The 20,000-nt window shown below is 48.5% G+C and overlaps 1 protein-coding gene across 1 annotated transcript in view; it reads left to right on the plus strand.

The window, feature by feature from the left end:
* LOC138521940 (putative ferric-chelate reductase 1) overlaps nt 1-14,991 on the plus strand; it is a 381,139-nt gene extending 366,148 nt beyond the window's left edge. The window contains exon 6 of the mRNA XM_069635115.1: nt 14,038-14,991. Coding sequence (XP_069491216.1) covers nt 14,038-14,103 — 66 coding nt within the window. The 3' untranslated portion in view covers nt 14,104-14,991. The remainder of the gene's footprint in view (nt 1-14,037) is intronic.
* The last annotated feature ends 5,009 nt before the right edge of the window (nt 14,992-20,000 follow it).

The following is a 20,000-nucleotide window of genomic DNA, read 5'->3' on the forward strand; positions in this document are numbered from 1 at the left end:
TATCTTAAGTTGTACCAGGCGAATTGTAGAGGAAATTGCTATTTCCCTTGGGTGTTTCAGAGCTAGGATCCAGGCCTCCGGGTCAATGGTACCCACATCTATCTCCCATTTCTGTTTACGAATGGCCAGTTCCGGGGTGGCAAAGGCCGTTATGGCATCATACAGAGTGGACGTGACCTTGGCGGGCACTCGTTCTATCAAAAGATCACGTTCTATGGAGGTACATTGGGGCGTATCCGTGAGGGAGGGTATGTTCCTGCCCAATGTATGGGTGATTTGTGTGTAACGGTAGTTTTCTGTGTCCGTGATTCCATGTTTTGGCCAAAGCATCTCAAAAGAGGTGAAAGCGCCCTCTCCGACCACTGTAATCTGGGCTTTGGCCCATCGTGGCCATATCAGTAATTTATTTATCTCGGCTAGGTTGCTATTATTCCACAGGGGCTGCATCTGCATCACCTCTTGACCCCAGCCAATGTGCTTATGTGCTCTCTTCCATACCATGGCCATGTGTGCTACTATCGTCTGTGGGGGTGGTTTGGTGAGGGGTTGATGGAGAAGTGCTAGCGGCGTGGTATTCAACCTTTCCCTGTGTTTCAACTCTGATGTATGGAAGTTCCCAGTCACCGTGAAACATGTCGTTGACCATGGACATTTGGCTCGCCCAGTAATATGCTTGTAGGTGTGGTAGGCCTATAACCCCTTCCCTGTTTTGAACGTTGGAGTGTACCGAGAGCGTTACGTGGGTGTCCCCCATCCCATATGAGTTTCCTAAGAAGGTCGTCTATCCAGCAGAATTCTGGGTCAGGTATCCAGAGTGGCGTGTTATGGAAAGCATATAGCATTCGTGTGAATATTAGCATCTTGAACAAGGCTGCCCTGCCCAGCAGTGTCAGCGGGAGGAGCATCCAATGTCAGACATCAGCAGAGAATCGTTCAATGATCGGATGCAGATTGCGCAGAACATACCCTAGTAGGTCAGGTGGTATAGCATGCTCATTCCCTTTACCGGTCAGAGGATCGATTTCCCCCAATTGACCTGCAGCCCGCTAAAAGCACCAAATATCAAATCTTGCCAGCATTTGTGTAACCACTGGGCAGGAGTAGTCACTCAAATAAATCATAATGTCTTCGGCATATAGAGAGAGTTTATAATGCCCACCATCCGGCCAACTGAAGCCCCTCCAAGTAGTGGTCTGGCGAAGCCATAGGGCCAAGGGCTCAATAGCCAATGCAAATAGTAGGGGGAACAGTCGGTACCCCTGCCGTGTATCCCTGCCCAGTGGAAAAGGCTTGGAGGGCCAACCGTTAACCTTGACTTCTGCTTGTGGGGACTCGTATAGCAACTTCACCCACCCTAAGAATGTTTCACCAAATCCCAATCCGACGCAGGGTCTCCCAGAGGCTTTCCCATATCACTGTGTCAAACGCCTTCTCGAAATCATTTGCTAACAGGGCGTGGAGGGTATCAAGGATCGGAGCCCATTCCAGGAGCAAATGGAGGCGCCTTAGGTTCATGTGTGTCGATTTGTTTGGCATGAAGCCACATTGATCAGGGCGGATCAGCGAGGTGAGAGGATAACTGTCTGTAATCGCATCGCAAGCACTTTGGCAAGAATATTGGCCTCTCTGTTGGCCTCTCTGTTGAGCAACGAGATTGGCCTACATGAACTACAGAGTTCTGGGGGTTTTCCTGTCTTGGGGATGACTACTATGCTAGCCTTGCGCAGATCTGGAGGGAGGATACCTTGGTCTCTGCAATGGAGAAACATATTGTGAAATGGGGTCACCATTGCTTCCCTGCCCAGTCTTTGCCAAATCTCGACCGGAAATCCATTAGGATCTGGTGCTTTCCCCAAGGGTAGCTGGGTAATGGCCTCTGCTATCTCAGTTTTAGTGAGGTCTATATCTAGCAGTTCACGTTGTCAGTCAGTCAGCTGGGGGAGTGAGATGTTTTCTAAAATGGAGAGATCTACCGGGCCATCTGGGCCCTGATAAAGTGTGGTGTAGTATTCCACAAACGTCTCTGCTATGTCAGAGTCTTGGTGTACCAGCTCGTTCCGGCTATTTGTAATTTCTCTGACATAACAGTGCCCCTCCTCTCTTTTCTCCAGCCAAGACAGCAGCTTACCCGCTTTGTCCCAATATTCATAAATGCGCACCCGTGTTACCCAGTGAGCATGTTTCGCATCATCAAGTGCAATATTCCGGAGCTTTCAGAAGGGATTGTTGTATCTCAGGGGTACTCTTCTGTATGTACTTAGCCTCCCACTCTTCGGCCTCTTCCTCGGCCAATGCCACCCTTCGAGTGTGTACCCTTTTTTGGGCATATGTCCATGAAATCAGTTCTCCCCTGAGAACAGCTTTTTAGGCCTCCCAAGTCACTATAGAGCTATCCACCGAGGTATTAGTATTCTTCTGCCATTATATTCCCAATGTCTGCCAAACGCCCTCCTGTGAGTGTAGGTGGGGCATATATGGCCAAGATGCCTATGGATTCATTCCACAGCGTGCCTTGCATCAACACGAATCTGCCCCTGGGGTCCTGTTTCACTGAGGTCAAGGTAATCGGAAGTCATTTGTGTATCAGAATCAGAATGTAGAACAGTACGGTAATTTGTCCTGTGAAAGAGGGTGCATGTCGTGCCTGCAAGATGCGACTCCGCAATAAGGGCAATGTTGGGGGAGTGCCTGTTCAGGAACTGGGTGACCAAGCGTCTCTTTATCCCAGCCCTAAGTCATTAACATTCCAGGTGAGGAGCCTAAGGGACCTGCATGCGCCACTGGCCCCTAACATGTTCTGGGTGTATGCCATGGGTAATCGCAAGTATGCCGCCGCAAGTGGACAGTTCTTCTTATAAGTATGACCTAGTTTAGGTAAGTGTATGTACTGTGGTGTTCACACATTCGTTCAACAAACGCAAACAGTAAACAAAGGTAAACTTCCCCCCATTCCCCTCCTTACCTACACTCCGCCCCAACCTGGAGCATCTGTTGACCAAACTTCACCTGGGAGACAACAGGTACCTGCTCCCAGCCTTAACCAATCAATTTATTATGCCCAATGGAGATTTAAATTCCTGGGTGGTGGCCGTGGTGGCTGCCGCCGCCGCTGTGATCGCTCTGTAGTGAAAATGAAGTGAAGATCTTTGTGGCACCCTGGTCGATACTCCTGCACTTGTCTGCAGGTGCATCCTCTCTATTGCTGTGACTGTCACGTTCAGATCGTTGTCCTCATGGGTCTGCTGCATGTTCATTCTGTTCCGGTGATAGAGGTCATTGTGCAGGCGGTCCTTGGTTCGGTCGGATACGGGGTCTTCCCGGGGTCCTGGCCATCTGTTCTTCAGTCTCCTTTAATATGGTTTTCTGCCCATCTCCAGGCCTCTCGTGGGTCGGTAAAGTGCACTGTGGTGCCGTTGTGATAGATCCTTAGCTGGGCCAGAAAGAGCAGACCGTATTTCATGTTCATGGAGTGGAAGCTCCTCTTCAGGTCTTTAAAGGATTGCCTAGCACGTTGCACCTCTCGGGTATAGTCAGGAAAGAAGGTGATCCTGGAGCTGTTGTGTGTGATCGTCCCCTTCATGCGTACCATCTGAAGGATCGCATCCCAATCTCGATAATTTAGTAACTTTTCAATAACTGTTCTTGGAGGGGCACCTGGGGTAGGTCTTCCAGACGGCTTCCGGTGGGCTCTTTCCACCGAGAAGAATTTGGAAAAGGATTTCGGTGCAAAGAGATCCGCCAAACATTGTTCCAAAAAGAGTTCCATACTGGGTCCTTCCGTGTTCTCTGGAAGGCCCAGAATACAAATGTTATTGCAGTGTGATCTGCCCTCGCCCTCGTGGACCCGAGCCCCCAGGGTCTTCAGGAATGTCATTGCTTGTGAGAGTTGTTGGTGCACCCCATCTAGGTCATCCACCACTCCAGAGATGTGGTGTGCCACCTCTCCAGTGTGGGAGGATAATTTCTGGAGGTTGCGACGAAGGAAGGAGAGCTCAGCTGTGATGCCGTCCATCTTTTTCTCCATGGAGGAGCAAGAGTTGGCAATGGCGGCCATCACGTCCTTCAAAGATAAGGGCTCAACCATGGTAGAGGTCGTCTGTGGTGCAGAGTCCATAATTGTGGTGGAGGCACTGGTCGCATATTGGTCCATTGTACTCTTTGTAGCCCCCTTTTTTACCTTATCCTTGCCCATGCAGTAAACCGCTGTTCACCTGGGGGAAGAGCAATCTGTAGTGTTTGTGGGTCCTGTTGATGGTCACCACGGGGGGGGGTAAAAAGTGCCCTCAGCAGCACTGTCGCATGTGGACCCGGTGCCGTGGGTCAACAAGAGGTAAGTCTCTGCCCTTTATTTATTGATACGGTGCATGCTTGCACCGTCGGCAGAGGGAGCAGCAGGTCTCAGGTAGTAGCATCAGGCGCAGCTCCTACAAATGCAATACATTTCTGACCCCAAGTATTACTGTTGCCGGAGTAGTCTATTGCACTATTGCAGCACTGTATGTGATGCCAGCTCCTCTGTAAAACTTCACACTTAGTCTGCCGTTATGCTCTGGCGAATCGCTGCTGCCTCTCCCAGCAAGAGTCCAGCCTCAGGTATGATGTCTTGGATAGCACTGCGTGCAACATAGCAAATGGATTATATCCTTTCCTGTCTGACCAGTCCCCTCCCAGGCTGTGGGACCCAATAAAGGTTTGGGTAGGACCAGCTGGGGGCAGGTCCGCTTTGGTCCTTGAGCTTGCTACCTTAGTGCTTTCTTAGTGTGCAGACAACATATAGTTCTATTGTCCCTTCTTCAGGTCAATCTCGTAGTGCACAGGGTTGGAACTCTGGGTCTGCACTCCCTCCTTCAGTATGCCACAGGCCCTGCGATCCAAGTGCCCCCAAACTGGGAATCCAATGATAGACCGGCCGCAGACAGGCAGTGTATTTCATCAACAGCAGATATTTGTCATTCTCCCCCGGCTCTCCGAAGTGAGGTCTCTGGGGTGTGTGGTCGGGCCAATAGTTATTGCCAACCCAACGGCTTCCCTTCCAGTGGGGCGGCACCAGTAGGCAGTCAGGTGGTCAGGCACCGCAAGTCTTACCGTTGTTTCGCCACCTCTGCCCCTTCACCACTACAGCATTGCTCGCCCGCCGTCTATAGGGGTCGGCAGTGGGCACGCCAAAGTCAGTCAGCCAGGATCATGGCCACTTGCCTCTCCATCGTGTGGGGGGGTCTCAGTGGGGGGCAAGTCCTCCTCAATGAGGGCCAGCTGGGTACGAACGGCAGGGTCTCAATTGTCTATTCCGGCTCAGTGCCCCGCTTGGAACCCAGCTGTGCGATCCCCAACCTGGTGCACCCGATCTTCAATGCTCTTCTGAAGGTCTGCTTGTGCTCCGGTAGGGTGCACTGTTATAGCTCTGTAAGGTGGTCATCTCCACAGGTCTCCACAGGTCTCCCTCGCCATACGCAGTGCTCCCAATGTCGGTGTGCAGGTTGATGGGTCTGTGGTTGCCTGCTCAGGTCCTCGCCCATCGCTCGCCCACACTACCACACATCGTCTCCCTCTCCTTCAGGCTGCGGGACGCAGCCATTTTTCAAGGGGGATGGCACGTTTCGGAGCCAGTCTGTCACTTCGGATTACTCGGCGAGGGTCTAGATTTCAAAGTTAAGTCTGCACCCAACGAGTCTTCAAGCGTGCCGCAATGTATTGGTGCAAATATATCAGAATCTGCCACGGATTAACAGGATAATTAGCAGGATAGTTTGGCAGCCACAGGAGCTACAAGGACTCACGTCCGCATCGATCAGTAGTTGGCCACGCCCCTAGTGAATGTAGTTTTACAGGGTAATTCATGCAATAAATGTGCACCGAAAACAGGGCGCAAGCGTGAAAAACGCAGCGCACGCGTGCAAAATGGGCACAATCGCATGTTCACTGGTGCATTGAACAAATTGAGCATGGCTTACCCGTGACCTGCGTCAAATCCGCGCGGGTCCCACACGTCATTGCGCCATCAGGAATGCTCCACGCGAGACACCCAGAGAAGGCGCACCCCATCCAGCGCACACACCTAAAAAGGGGGCGGAACTCTCGGAATGGGGAACAACACGCATATTCATGGAATTGAACAGGGCTAACCGGAGCATGGCGAAAGACAGAAACACGTACGCCTGGCGAAAGCTGGCGTAAGCTCCCCCGTTTAGCATAAAAGTGCTTGCAAACAACAAACGCACATATACAGCTCTGATGAATGTACCATTCCTTGCAGCAGTGATCGTGGGCCACCACAGGAAGAGGAGGATAGCCATTCCCCGCATTTTTTTACCCAGGGCCAGCCTTTTTGGGATGCCTGATGACCAGGTCTATAGCAGGTATAGGTTTCCACCTCATATAATCCTAGACCTGGTCACTGAGTGGGAGGATGATCTCTCATCGCCCACCCTGTGCTCCCAAGCAATGAGCCCCTTGGAAAAGGTGCTCTTTGTACTTCATTTCAGTGGACAACTGCCATAGTTGGGGGCGTCTCACAGCCCACACAGTCACACTGCCTACACCAGGTGTTGGCAATCCTGACTGCACGCCCCTGAGTCCGCAGGCACATATACATGCCCAGAATACCCACAGAAAGGCAGGCCATGGTCCAGGACTTTTACGGGGTGGCACACTTCCCAAAAGTGCTTGGTGCTATTGACTACACCCATGTGGCCCCACGTCCCCCTAGGTCCACTGAGCACATCTATCGCAATCTCAAGCACTGGCATTCCATCAATGTGCAGGTTGTATGCGATGCCAAGGGAATCATCACCTCTGTCTATGCAAATTATCCAGGGTCCACCCATGATAGTTTCATATTCAGAATGTCACCCCTAAACCGGGCCCTGGAAGCTGGGAGGCATGGCAACACATGGCTCATTGGTGAGTACAAATGCATGTGCGCATGCATGCAAGTCACACACAGACAAATAGACAAACACAACTAATGCCAACCATTATCATCTCCCCAGGGGACAGCGCCTACCCTCTGAGCACCTACATGATGACTCCAATACGGAACCCCACCACACCACCACAGGTAAGATACAACACAGCCCATATTGCAACCAGGGCCACAGTGGAGCACACATTCAGAGTGCTCAAGTCACGTTTCCGCTCCCTTGACCACACTGGTGGACAGCTACTATATGCACCCCCAGTAGTGTACAGGATCATTGTGGCAGTAGTGTCCTGCACAACGTTGCAATACGGCGGGCGTACCGGTGGACATGGTGATGCCCCCACATCCCCAACCACATGCATGCCCGCTGCGCATGGAAGGGGAAAGGGCACGTGGCGAGGCAGGCTGTACCCAGCATGTGGTGCAATGTTTCAACTAAAATCCCACCCCTGCGGAGTGCCCACAGGCCTGGCACATTCCAGGTGACAATCGATGATGACAAAGGGATAGTCAACTGTCACAACCATGCACCCTGAGAATGTGTCCTTCGAAGAGCTACATTGTGTGCATCCCTAGCTACTTAAACAAACCCAATCTGTCATGCCAAGGCTTCGAGCAATAATCAGCTTGGCGCTTCTCACATCACAAGGCCCTAATCCGGTCCACGATGCACTGCCAGTAGGCCCTACGCTGAGCAGGCGTAGTTCTGCACCCTGCCATCACCAGCATTTAGTGGCCGTGTGCTGACACGTAGCCCACAAGTGCGTCCAGTTCCATTTCATCAAAACTCTTCTTCCTTGACGTGGCGGAGACCTGAACCGTGTCTGGGGTCCCAGAATGTACCACTGGAGCACGCTTCTTCCTCTTGGGAGGTGGTGCGGACCATGAGTGGCTTCTGCTGCTCCGGTCTGTAGGGGCTGAAGCGCAGGTTGACTGGCCACTCGAAGCAGGCAATGGCATGAAGACTGAAGGTCCCACTGCAGGCATTGGCTGCTGGGTGCTGTCACCAGGACCCAGCACCACAACTGCCTCGGTGGCAAGGTCCGAGACCAACACAGTACTGGCCAGGTGACTCAAAGCCGGAGTTGTGTCAGGTTCAGCTGCACCTGCATCTTCCACACCCTGGCTGGCAGGGGCAGCAGATGACAGTGCTGCCACAGAACCACGTGACCTGGTGTTTGCTACCTTCACCACACGTGCCTTGGACTTCGGGACATGGAAGTCGGCCTGTGAGTCATCCCCTGTCTGTTCTGTGACCAATCTGGGCCAGGCTAGCAATCCCTGCCTGCTCGTGACAGCTGATGGAAATGCTTGTCGGGCCTGAGGGGCATTGGGGATGGCAACATTAGATGCATTTTCCTGACCTGCTGGATGGGGCATAACTGTCCCTGGATGCACCTGAACACACTGCCCTCGTGGACCACCCTGGCCACATCCCCCACTGCAGCCACCTCTGGGAGGTCACCCAGATTTGCCTCCCTTACCACTTGGTGGCCTCCCAACCATGGCACTAATGGACTAGTGCAAATGGGAGGTGCACACAACAATTGTCCTGGGCAATTGGGGTGAAGGGCCAGAGTATGTGATGGAAAATGTACCCCTGTGCTCCTGCAAGGCTGTCTGTGACCCCTGATGAACAATGACGGGTCACGCAATGCTCAGGCACCCCAAAAATAAATGAAAATGTGCACGCCACCCCTTGGTAGCCCATGTGCGTGGAATTAACGCCCCGCAGTACGCTATTGCACCCAGAAACACAAAAAATGCATACGTGTGGAACACGCAGGCTACTATGACCTCGGAAATGGGGTACGCGACACACAGGGGCAACAGGAGCAACTACTGGGCAACTACAGTGTGAAAAATGTGTCTGCCTTGAAAAATGAAGAAAAACACACGTGCGCTCCCCCGCCAAAACAAGAGGTACGCACTGCAACCGTAGTGAAGGAATCGCATGTGAAACCACAAAAGAGCAGACTCTCACGCGTAGGTCCTCACAAAAAACACGTACATTGCACTGGTATCCTACGCGGACCTTTAACCCATACTGAAGGGCAACGTCCGCACATGCCACGTCACCTACACACTTAGTGCTAAGGGCCTTTCCTCTGATTCCACGCTAACACGCTGTTTTGCATGTGCTAAGTCACTCTGCATATGGCTGGTGACGCAAAAGCACACGGGAGACCCACGGTCCTGCCCACAAGGCCATTTACTTGCCTCAGAAGCACCGAGCTGCCTCCTACAAGCCATCTGCTGCTGCTAGCCCACTCTGTGTGCCTGCTGCCCATGTGCCCTGCAATTTGTACCTGCACATCAGCCATTGCCAGAAATCCTGTTGCTGTGACCACCTGTGCTGACCCAGAAGACTCCCAACCGCCTTTCCATCAGACCACAGCCCAGCCCCAGAACCCAGTTGCCCACCCAACCTGCCTCAGGTGTTGACATGTCGGACCAAGCAACATCTGGAGCAAGTGGCAACCTCCTGGCAGAGAGGCAGAGGGCTGCCAGCTTCACTTGCAAAGAAGTTGGCATCCTGGTGGAGCAAGTCCTGGGGCATCATGATGCCCTCTTCCCGGGACCATCGCGACTCGACAAGAAACGATGGAGTAATATCTGGGCAGACATCGTTGGTACCATCAATGTGGAGGGGGTGGCACCCCGCGACTACAAAAATGTCCTGAAGCGCTGGAAAGACTTCAGGTCCAGAACCCTCCACAAGGCCTGGCACCTCGTTGCGTCTGGTGATGGAGTGGGGCCCCGGGGCCGGTTGACCAACAATCAGATGAGGGTCTTGGAGCGCATCAACCCAGTGCTGCACACCCAGGTCTTAGAGATGCAGCTCCATCAGGAGTTGAGTGGTAAGTGTCCATGTGTTCTTGTCCAGCGTAGTGCATGTTGAGGTGTGGATGGAGTTTGCATCTTGGCCTTATGTGTGGCATGCCTCATGTATTGATGTCTGTGTGCATGTTCCACGTCAATGGTGTCTGTGTTGAAATGCATGATTTGCACCAGCATGTGACGATGCACACATGTTTTCATGCCTGTGTCTGGACTTGGCCATGTGAGGGGTGTGAGACATGGATGCTTATGTCACCTTCATGGACATGCATGGTGTACATGAGAGTGTGTATGAGTGCTGAGTGTGTGACTGGGCAACCCCATGGATGCATGACACATGTGCATCTCAATGTGTGATTGACTCATGCAGCACAGTTGTCCACAAGTGTGATGTGACGGGAGGGGTACATGGCCTGATGCATGACTGTCAGGTGATGTGTGTGCATATGATGTGCATGTTGCATGATACATGTGAGGTTCAGTCCCTCTTCTGATGTGCCCGCATTGCCTTGTACATGGATGCTAATGTTTGTTGCACGTGGCATGCATGTTTGTGCATGTGTGTTGCTTGCACTGACCTGTGTGTTGTGGAGGGTGATAATGGTTGAGACGTTTAACAGTGCCACTCATGTGCATTTGCTTTGTGTCAAGCACACATTTGTTTGGTACACTGATGCCTGTGTACAATGTCTCTCTATCCACAGCAGCGATGGAGGAAGAGGGTGGAGCGGGGATGCCTCCACAAGGCAGAGACGCAAGGGCCAGTCATCCTCCCAGGTTACAACATCTTCCGGGAGCGAGGGGACTGGTGCCACGTCTGCAACAACTGCCACAGCTGCCGAGGGGATGCTCAAGAAGATGAGGTTGGACGTGGGCAGCGGGAGGGATGAGTGAGCTTCGACAGGGGCAATCCAATGCAGAAGATGGTTCGGAGTCAACCATGTCGGTGGTGGATGAGGGGGAGGAGGAGGCCACATCAGAACAGCACATGGGGCCTGGCGGGGGCGATGCCACAGGTGCATTTGGTGCAGTCCACGGGGAGGGACAGGAGGCAGTGCAGGTCACCGCAGAGGGGCCTGTGCCTAATCCTGTCCCTGATCCTGTGCCTGTATCAGTGGGCATCTGCAGGCATGCCTCAGTCCAGGCCGGTCTGCAGGTAGAGAATGAGTTCACCTCAACTGACCTTCCTCTACCTTCAGACCATGCAATCCGTTACAGGGTTGAGCCCATGCTAGTCGGTATCACGAGGCTCACAGGTGGCATTCGTGATGATGTGCAGGCTTCCTGGCGGATGCTTGCACATCATCACAAAGAGGTCTGTGCCATCCTGCACTGGCTAGCACAGCTCATTGTCGCGCTTTGCTACGTGTGCTAACCACTGCTGCGACCCCCTCCTCCTCTTCCTCCACTATGCACCGGTCATCCTCCCTGCCGTCTTCAGGCCCAAATGGCACCAGGGCCACCTGTGCACCTGTCCCAACCACGGCGGCCAGTCTGGGGGAGACCACACCCCTACCACAGTCGGGAGTCGGAGGTTCAGCAGAGGTGGTCACCCCAGCAACAGGACCACTGGCAATGGAGGTTGTGCAGGCACCTTGCAACAGGGCACGTGCACGACTGCCCCGGGTGTTGTCATCATCCCGGAGGCAGTCCTGGAGGCACAGGCACAGGGCTTATTGGCAGCAGCAGGCTCAACATAGGAGGCGTCAGGACTCGGGGGCAACAACATCACAGGGGCAGGTATCGGCCATCTTGCATGAGGACCTTGGAACAAGGATGTCTTCCGTGTCGCAGCTGATGGGCCAGCACATCGATGCAGAGCTGCAACGGGCACGGGGGGCATGATTCTCCATGGCAGGTGCGGAGAACACCCTGTGTCGGGCAGAGAGGTGGGCAGAGTTCCTTGAGGAGACGTACAGGGAGTTTGAGAGGAGCATTACAGAGTCCCTGCAAGCCCTCGAGGATAGAGTAGTGTCCCACCTCCAGGATATTGACACAGAGTTTGATGATGCCCTGGCCCAGACTCTTGGGAACATCGGTGAGTCGTAGGACTTGCCCGCTGCCTTTGTCTATAGTTATGCAGTGGTGTGTTTCCTTCATTTTTTTATTATTGGTGTCCATGGACTTTGCTCCATTTTTTGTAAATAGTTAGTTAGTATTAGGCTTTTTTAGGGTGTATTTATGGTTTTTGGGATCATGAACCCTTGGACGATGTACATAGTTTCTCGCATTTGCTCTCTTATTTTTTATTTCTTTCACCATGGAGTAATGTTTTCATTTATTTTGGAGGACATTCAACAGACATGGACCTTTTTTTTCATTTTGCCATTTATCATCATCAAATTTTTGCCCACAACACAGAGGACCCCCCAGCACCCGTGACCATGCCCCGCAGGCAGCCCAAACCACAGGGGAACCCCCAACACCCGTGACCATGCCCTGCAGGCAGCCCACACCACAAGGGACCACCCAACACACGTGACTATGCCCTGCAGGCAACCCATCACCCGTGACCATATCCCGCAGGCAGCCCACACCACAGGGGAACCCCCAACACCCGTGACCATGCCCTGCAGGCAGCCCACACCACAGGGTAGCCCCCAATGCCTGTGACCATGCCCTGCAGGCAGCCCTCACCACAGGGGACCCCCCAACACCTGTGACCATGCCCCCCAAGCAGCCCACACCACAGGGGACCCCCCCAACACCTGTCACCACATGCGCAGCCATTTCCACGTGATTTGGCTGGCACGAGCGGGGTACGTGTTTTTGCGGGGTACGAAAGGGCCTTTTCACGCGATTGGGATGGCATGAGCAGGGTGTGCAATTTTTTGCGGGGTACCCAAGGGCCTTTTCACGCAATTTGGCTGGCGCAAGCAGGGTACGTGATTTCATGGGGGTACGAAAAGGTGCTTTTCAAGCGATTTGACTGGCGCAAGCGGGGTATGCGATTTTGTAGGGGTACGGAAGGCACTTTTCACATGATTTGACTTGTGCGAGCATGTACGCGATTTCGTGGGGGTACGCAAGGCCCTTTTCACGCAATTTGACTGGCGCGAGCGGGTTACAGGATTTTGCAGGTGTACGCAAAGCCATTTTCACAAGATTTGACTGACGCGAGCGGGGTACGCTCTGATTTTTCATGCGATTACGATGGAGGGGGGCTGAGTGCTGGGCCTAGGATAGCACGGGGCCTTGTACCGTATTGGGGATTTCAATGGCTTTTTCCTGCACAAGGGGAGGTATTGGGTGCATCACTGGCGCTGCTGGATGTTCACTGCGCCACAGCTGGTAATGGCTCTCGAAATCCATGAATATGCGGTGTACTAAAATGCTGTTTTGCGCTGCGGCTGGTGCACACATGGCGCACGCTCCCTCTCTGCGCGAGACACTTGCGCTGCTCCTGCGCCAAATTCTATTAATTGGACCCTTAATGTGTTAGCGTATTCCAGTTAATCATGCAAAGATGGATGGGGTATCTGATTTAATGAGCTGAACTTGGCATAACTGAGCAATTCAAATAATTTGAGGAAACATGATTTTGTCTCAAGTTTATTACAAACTTTTTCATGCAGAACGCAAACACTTGGGATTATATTTCAAAAAATCTAAAAGGGGACCACTACCTTTAGCACTTATGGGGACCATTAAGCCTAGCACTTATGGGCTGTTGGGTCGCTTTGCGTGCAATTTTAATGGTGCATGAGGCGGATTGCACAAAGTAGCTTATACTTTTACGTGTTCCACTCCATCTTGTGGAAATGAACGCGGCACCTGAAAAGATTCTTTGCAGGTGGCTTCTACTGATGGATTTTCATGGAATCTGTCTGGTCTTGTCCAGGTGCAAATCATAGGTGGATTCAATGGGAATACATTATTTTACTCTGGCAGGAAAAATCTTAGGTAGAACTACAATGAGATGCAGTTACAAGACGGATGAGGACTGCAAAGTGGAGAGCTCATTTCTGCTCCATGCCCCTCCTGCATCGCATCACGTCAATGTTCCAAAATTGGGTTGCATTAAATGGAGGGTAACAGCATTATGACTCACTTCTACACCTCAAGTTAAAGCGCTACTCCATTTAAAATGAGGCTGTCTAGGTAGTATTGGTGTTTGTAAGCAAGAAGCCAAAATAGTTCCAAAAATATCAACTTTTCTCCACTTGAATGCACGGGGTGTGTTTTCAAATACCAAAATGCTTTATTTTCTATACTAATAAATCTACCATAGAAATACAAAAAATAAACCTAATCTGTTTTCCGTTCATTTCTTTCAGGTTCCTCCACTCAGCACTCAGATATTTTGCAATTTCTTTATAGTGGCTTTTATTCTATCGAAATAAGATTTGTAGAAAGGAGGAATCGTGTTCCACTGTCAAAAACAGAAGAAAACATTTTGAATTCGTATCTTGTCTGATTTACACAATGTCTCTCGCATTTGGATGCGTGTAATTATTTTGGATAACATTCAGTATCAGTTATTTCTGCACTGTGTTATGTAAACCTAGATGAGTTCAGATTTATAAAATGATTTATATGTGTCCATAAATGAAAACAATACTATTCAGAATAGCATAGGCCTAACATCTGGTTTTATTTGTTCTTGAAGATTAATACTCAAAGTTCAATGATTATTTTAGCATGTATGTTATATCCTTTTTTTATAGCATTTTTGTATATGATGAACCTGACTGCTCCACTTTAAAAGGGAGCCGTGGTGTGGTGATGAATCAGTATTTAAAATCATAATTGTTTATTGGAGAAAATCGAAAAGTTCTTCAAAGCATAATGAATTAATACAATGCAAATGTTTAAGTACATCACATTTCTACGCATATGAAATAATGTACCTTGTCCATATAATGCGGGTGGTGTTTGTTTCCAAATTGACCAATTACAAAGGACCATCTTTATCTAAATGACTTTGCATGCAAGTAAAATATATGTGCATATTTTGTTCTTTGTATAGTTTCACTCATGGAATCCCCTGTGGCCCGTATCAATGAATACATTTAATTAAGAATGTGTACTAAGTCTGAAATTGTTTCAACCTTCTTCAATTCACTCATTGCAGATTGTATTTAATGTAAAACATTACAACTCACCTGCTGTAAATCCTCCTTTTGAATTTCTTAAAATGATAAAATAGACGTGTTAACAAATATTTGCTAATTTTCCACAAAACATTTGATGAAAATAATAAAACCCAATGTTTTTTGGTGTGACGTTCATTTGTTGCTTCTCTTCAGTTACTGAGCCTGATAGAGTTGTTTATACTTTTATTTATGTTATGCGTGATACAATGAACACAAACAGTTTTCTTCTGTAGCCGAATATATCTATGAAAATAAGTGAGCAGAAAACATTTGTATTTGTACAATATTGACTTATACACATAGGCAATATATAAAGAAATATTTTTTTCAATAGAAGAATGAAGCACTCCAACACGTTACTCTTAAACATAATTTTCTGAATGTGTGTCATTGCACAAAGAAAATGTGAATCGGTCAGTGAGATTTGTAAGTAACCTTAGTTTGGCTGAACAATCACACCTAAAACCCTTGTCACTCAGTACCCTAGCCTTTAAACCTAATGGGCCTCATTAGGAGTCTGGCGGTAACTGAGCCGTAAAAACCGGCAGGTTACCGCCGGACTCGTATTACCGTTCCACCTCTGTGATTCCTGGAATTACAGGCATTACGACCCCGGTGACCCAGGAATTCTGGAGGCAGAATTGTGTAAGTCCCCATTCCACCAATAGGACTCTATGGGGGTGGGGACACTGGAAACACTGGTTCCATCTATGACGGAGCCGGTGTTTCCATTTCCGCCTGCAGGTGGGTGGTGTTAAAACCGCCAGGTCAGACCTGGCAGAAGTGACACCTCCCGCATGCAGGAGTCGGAATGAGCCAGTCCGGAAAGAACGGTGGTGGCGGTTTTACCACCACTGTTCTTTCCGGACCGGCTGACTCATAATAAGGCCCAATGTCTATTAAGTCATACTGAGGACCTGGAATATTGGATTTCTCATAGTGTCCTATAAGGTGCTTGTTGACAAGTATCAAATACATCTTTCAAATAATGTTTAATTCCATTGGGGGGGTTCTTTTAAGCTATCCTTTAACTCGAATCTAAAACTCAACATAAGTAACATGAGGTGCCACCGTTTTTTATCAGCTGATTTTGTTCACCATGAACGGTGGATATGTGCATGTCATCTGTTATTTCAAATGTGACTTCATGAGTAGTGCAGTCTGCGGACTGGGTTATGGTTGCTTCCGGAATAAGGGGGACATTTCTTTGAGCCTCATTACAAGTTTGGCAGTGCAGTACAAAAGTGGTGATAATTCAATTACTGCAACTTTTTGTTTTGTTTGTGGATTTACTGGCACTTTTACCACATGGCAGAATTATACATTTGGAGAGGAAGTGGAGGATTTATCTCCAAAACAAGCTATAAGTAAATCTTCCCCATGTAGTCCTATGGATTCCAAAAATGGAGAATTACACCACCCTACCATCACTTGTAATTCACAGGACCAAGTGGAGGTAACGGTAAACGAGTATAGCTAAACTCATAATGAGGCACTTTGTTTTTGTGTGTTGCACTACAACCATAATTTCCCTTCAACAAAGGTTTTTCCGGTGAAAATGTGGATCCTACAAGATAAACATGTGGCCAGAGGGTATCTTCTCAACTCATGTCTGGACCCTGCAATGCCCTTTGCACTAACCTTCGCACCCACCAATGAAAATAATACATTTGATTCAGAATGCAGCTGGTCACCTCACTGCTGGCATTCACAAACATCGTCATACAGCTTCAATGTCCCTAACTTCTGGTTTAGCACCACATTTCACTGAATTTACTTATCTAAAGTAGAAATGCATTCACTTTATGGCTCATGACTACCTTGAAAAATGTATCCATCACTACTGTCCAATTAGGGATCTCTGATGTGTGTAACAGCTTCTACTAAAGGTTGCACCTACATATACTGTGGCAGCAGAGACAGCAGTTTCAGCTGCAGAACGTTTTCCATTGAACTCTGTAATCATATACATTTACAAAGCAACCAACCTCTTTCATTTAAAAAAAAACAGCCGATGGTGGCGTGGTTTGGCACCACAGTAGACGGCCACCTATTGTTTGTGCTGTGTCTCACCTTATAACTATTTCGACATTTTTCTTCTACTTCCACATACTTTCTTGCTGCATGCTTCAGCTCTGGAGTGTCCGCATAGTCAATGCAGCTTTTTCCTGAAAATCCGAAACCCTGCTGATGTCATGTGCCTCTGGTGCTTCATCAGGCTGATTTGAGCGGCAGCTCCGTCTTGCTGTAGCCGAGCTGCCTGTGTAGACGCTCGGCACCCCGCCCACTCCAGACGCTGGTGGGGCCTGGTCATACTCCTCCTCACATGCTGCGCCACCTCTGGGAGACTCCACAGTACAGCAGCTTCTCCGAACTGCAAAAGTGAAGTGCTTCTCTCTCACCTACATTAGCAACCTTTCTTTTTCTATGTGTGGAAAGAATTAAAGCTACAATCGTATTATTTGTGCACCTTGAGAAAGTTGTCAAAGACCTTCAGAAGCACAACGAGGACTTGGAAAACCACAGTCGGAGCAATAATCTATGCGTTTCTGGTTTGCTTGCAGGATGTGAAGGTTCGGACCCCATTGCATTTATTCAGAAATTGCTACCAGCCATCCTTCATTTACCTACGGAAATTCCTTTCAACATACAGCGTGCTCATCGGATTGGCCCATTGGGAAACGCTGCATCTTCTCGCTCCTCTCCCAGAACACTCATATTCTACCTGCTCAAATACACCCAACTAAAGTTGATTATTTCAATAATTAAAGGAAAAAAATCTCTCACGTGGCACGGAAGTAATATATGTATCTCTCAAGATGTCACAAAAAGCACAGCCCTTCGTAGGAAAGAATTCTTATCTTTCCACCCTGCATTAAGACAGCTCAAAATTATATATGGATTATATCATCCATGCTCCTTCAAAATAAACCATGATGGACGCACTGCTATTTTTGATGACCCTGTTGACTTAAAAGCCTATATACGCTCCATCAAATCTGAAGGATTGGACACATCATCTCCAATGAATCCCTCAATCTCTTCTGGATCTTGAAGCCCTATTTTATTCACTATCGTTCCATAATCTGTTGACCTCACCAAATGTCATCATTAACTCCATTACATAATTTTGGTGAGACGGGCGCTGCCATGGCGTTCCTCTCCTGCTGTGAGCCGTCTTCTTTTTCCTGTTGCACAGCTCTGCTGGTGTTACCAACCCCATTCACTTTTCTTAAGCCTTTTTTCTCCCTTTTTTCAATGCCGCTTCTTGGTCTGATCTTCTTCTCACTCCTATACCATATATGCTGTTCTGTATTTTTCTTTTTAATGTTGAGATTTCTATCTCATCTGCATTCTCAGACTGCACTGAATCTGATCGAACCTCCCGTCCCTAGACCCTTAGCCTTATTTGTTTCCCTTTTTTGTGTCATTGCCGTTATAAAAGGTTCCAACTTTATCAACATTTTGTTAACCCACACTTTTATGGTATCAACTATCATATTCAGGTTTGATTGTATGTTTTATGCATCACAGGCAAATACCCAGTCCGTTAGCTCACTAAATTTTTTCAATGGTATTTAAGTGTATAACCTGGAATGTCAAAGGCTGCAATAACCCAATCAAACGGAGCAAGATCATTTCCCATCTCAACAGACATAAGCCATCATTCGCCTGCATACACGAGACCCACATATCAAATGCTGAAGCAATGAAGCTAAAGTCCCTTTGGATTAAAGACGTCATTTCAAGTCCAGCTATGGGAAAGAAAAATGGGGTAGCTAAACTTCTTAGCAAGAAATTACCATTTAAAATTATGGACAAAGGTGCTGATGCCAATTGACGATGGGTATGGGTCAAACTCTTAATTGGTGCTGCCAATATCTCCATTCTTAATGTCTATGGCCCTACTCTACCAGACCCTGGCTTTTGGTCCTCCTTAGAACAAATGATTCTTAAAAACATCTTCACCCTCTCATTGTGTGTGGGGACGTTAATCAGGTGCTTAGCCCATTTCTAGATCGTAGATCTAAATGTTTGTTTCAAACTTCTTAAACCCATAAAGATTTCAAGAAATGTCTTGCAGAGACAGGTCTAATTGATTCATGGAGGCTCTCACATCCTTCGCAGTTAGAATATACATTTCACTCGCCCCCACATGACACACTGTCTCGCCTAGATCATATATTCTCGTCCAAGTCTCTTACTGGCACAATCATCGACTCTAGGATTTCCAATATCATCATCTCAGATCATTCCCCGGTCTGTACATCCTTCAATTTTGAAGACATTAAAAAACCATCATCTAGATGGAAACTTAATAACTTTCTTTTACAAGACACGCAGTTTATACATTCCACACAACTATTCCTACAGCAATTTTTTACTGACAATCTCGATTACGACACACCTGTTGCAAACAATTGGGATACATTCAGAGTGGCGCTTCGAAGGCATATCATGGCATATTCTGGGAAAAACAGAAGCTGCACAGATTACACCTTGATAAACTTTATACCCAACTCTCCATAGCAGAGAAAACATCTTATATTGATTCTAATGCTTCGAAGAAAGAGCCTACATATCACATATCAAAGACAAGTTCGGGACAACCCTTATTCAAGCCAACAACATTCTACACTGTTTTAAACAATTTTACACTGACCTGTACACTTTTGAAACCACTGTCCCCCAGGAAAATATTAACTCCTTTCTCCGTAATATCAATAGACACTCATATCCCCAAATTGACTTATCACACTTAGAGGGCGACATTTCACTTCCTGAAATCACACGCGCCATCAAAGGTTTGGGTAGAGGAAAAGCTCATGGACCTGATGGTCTTTCTACTGAATTCTTCGATTCTATGGCTCAATCCCTAACTCCTAAACTTAAACTATTGTTTTCCTATTTCATCTCACAAAACTCCTCTTCAGGATCTTTTTCCGAAGGCATACTCATCTTGTTCCACAAACCAGACAAAGATCCCACATTACCTTGTAGACCAATCTCCCTCATCAATGTTAAATTGTCAATAGGATTGAATCATCCCTTCCGGCTATGATCAAACCAGATCAAACCAGATCAAGTCAGATACATAAAAGCACGGTACATCTCAACTAATGCAAGGACTTGGAAAACCACAG

The sequence above is a fragment of the Ambystoma mexicanum genome, chromosome 1q (assembly GCF_040938575.1).
Source record: "Ambystoma mexicanum isolate Mex_15411 chromosome 1q, UKY_AmexF1_1, whole genome shotgun sequence".
NCBI lineage: Eukaryota > Metazoa > Chordata > Amphibia > Caudata > Ambystomatidae > Ambystoma > Ambystoma mexicanum.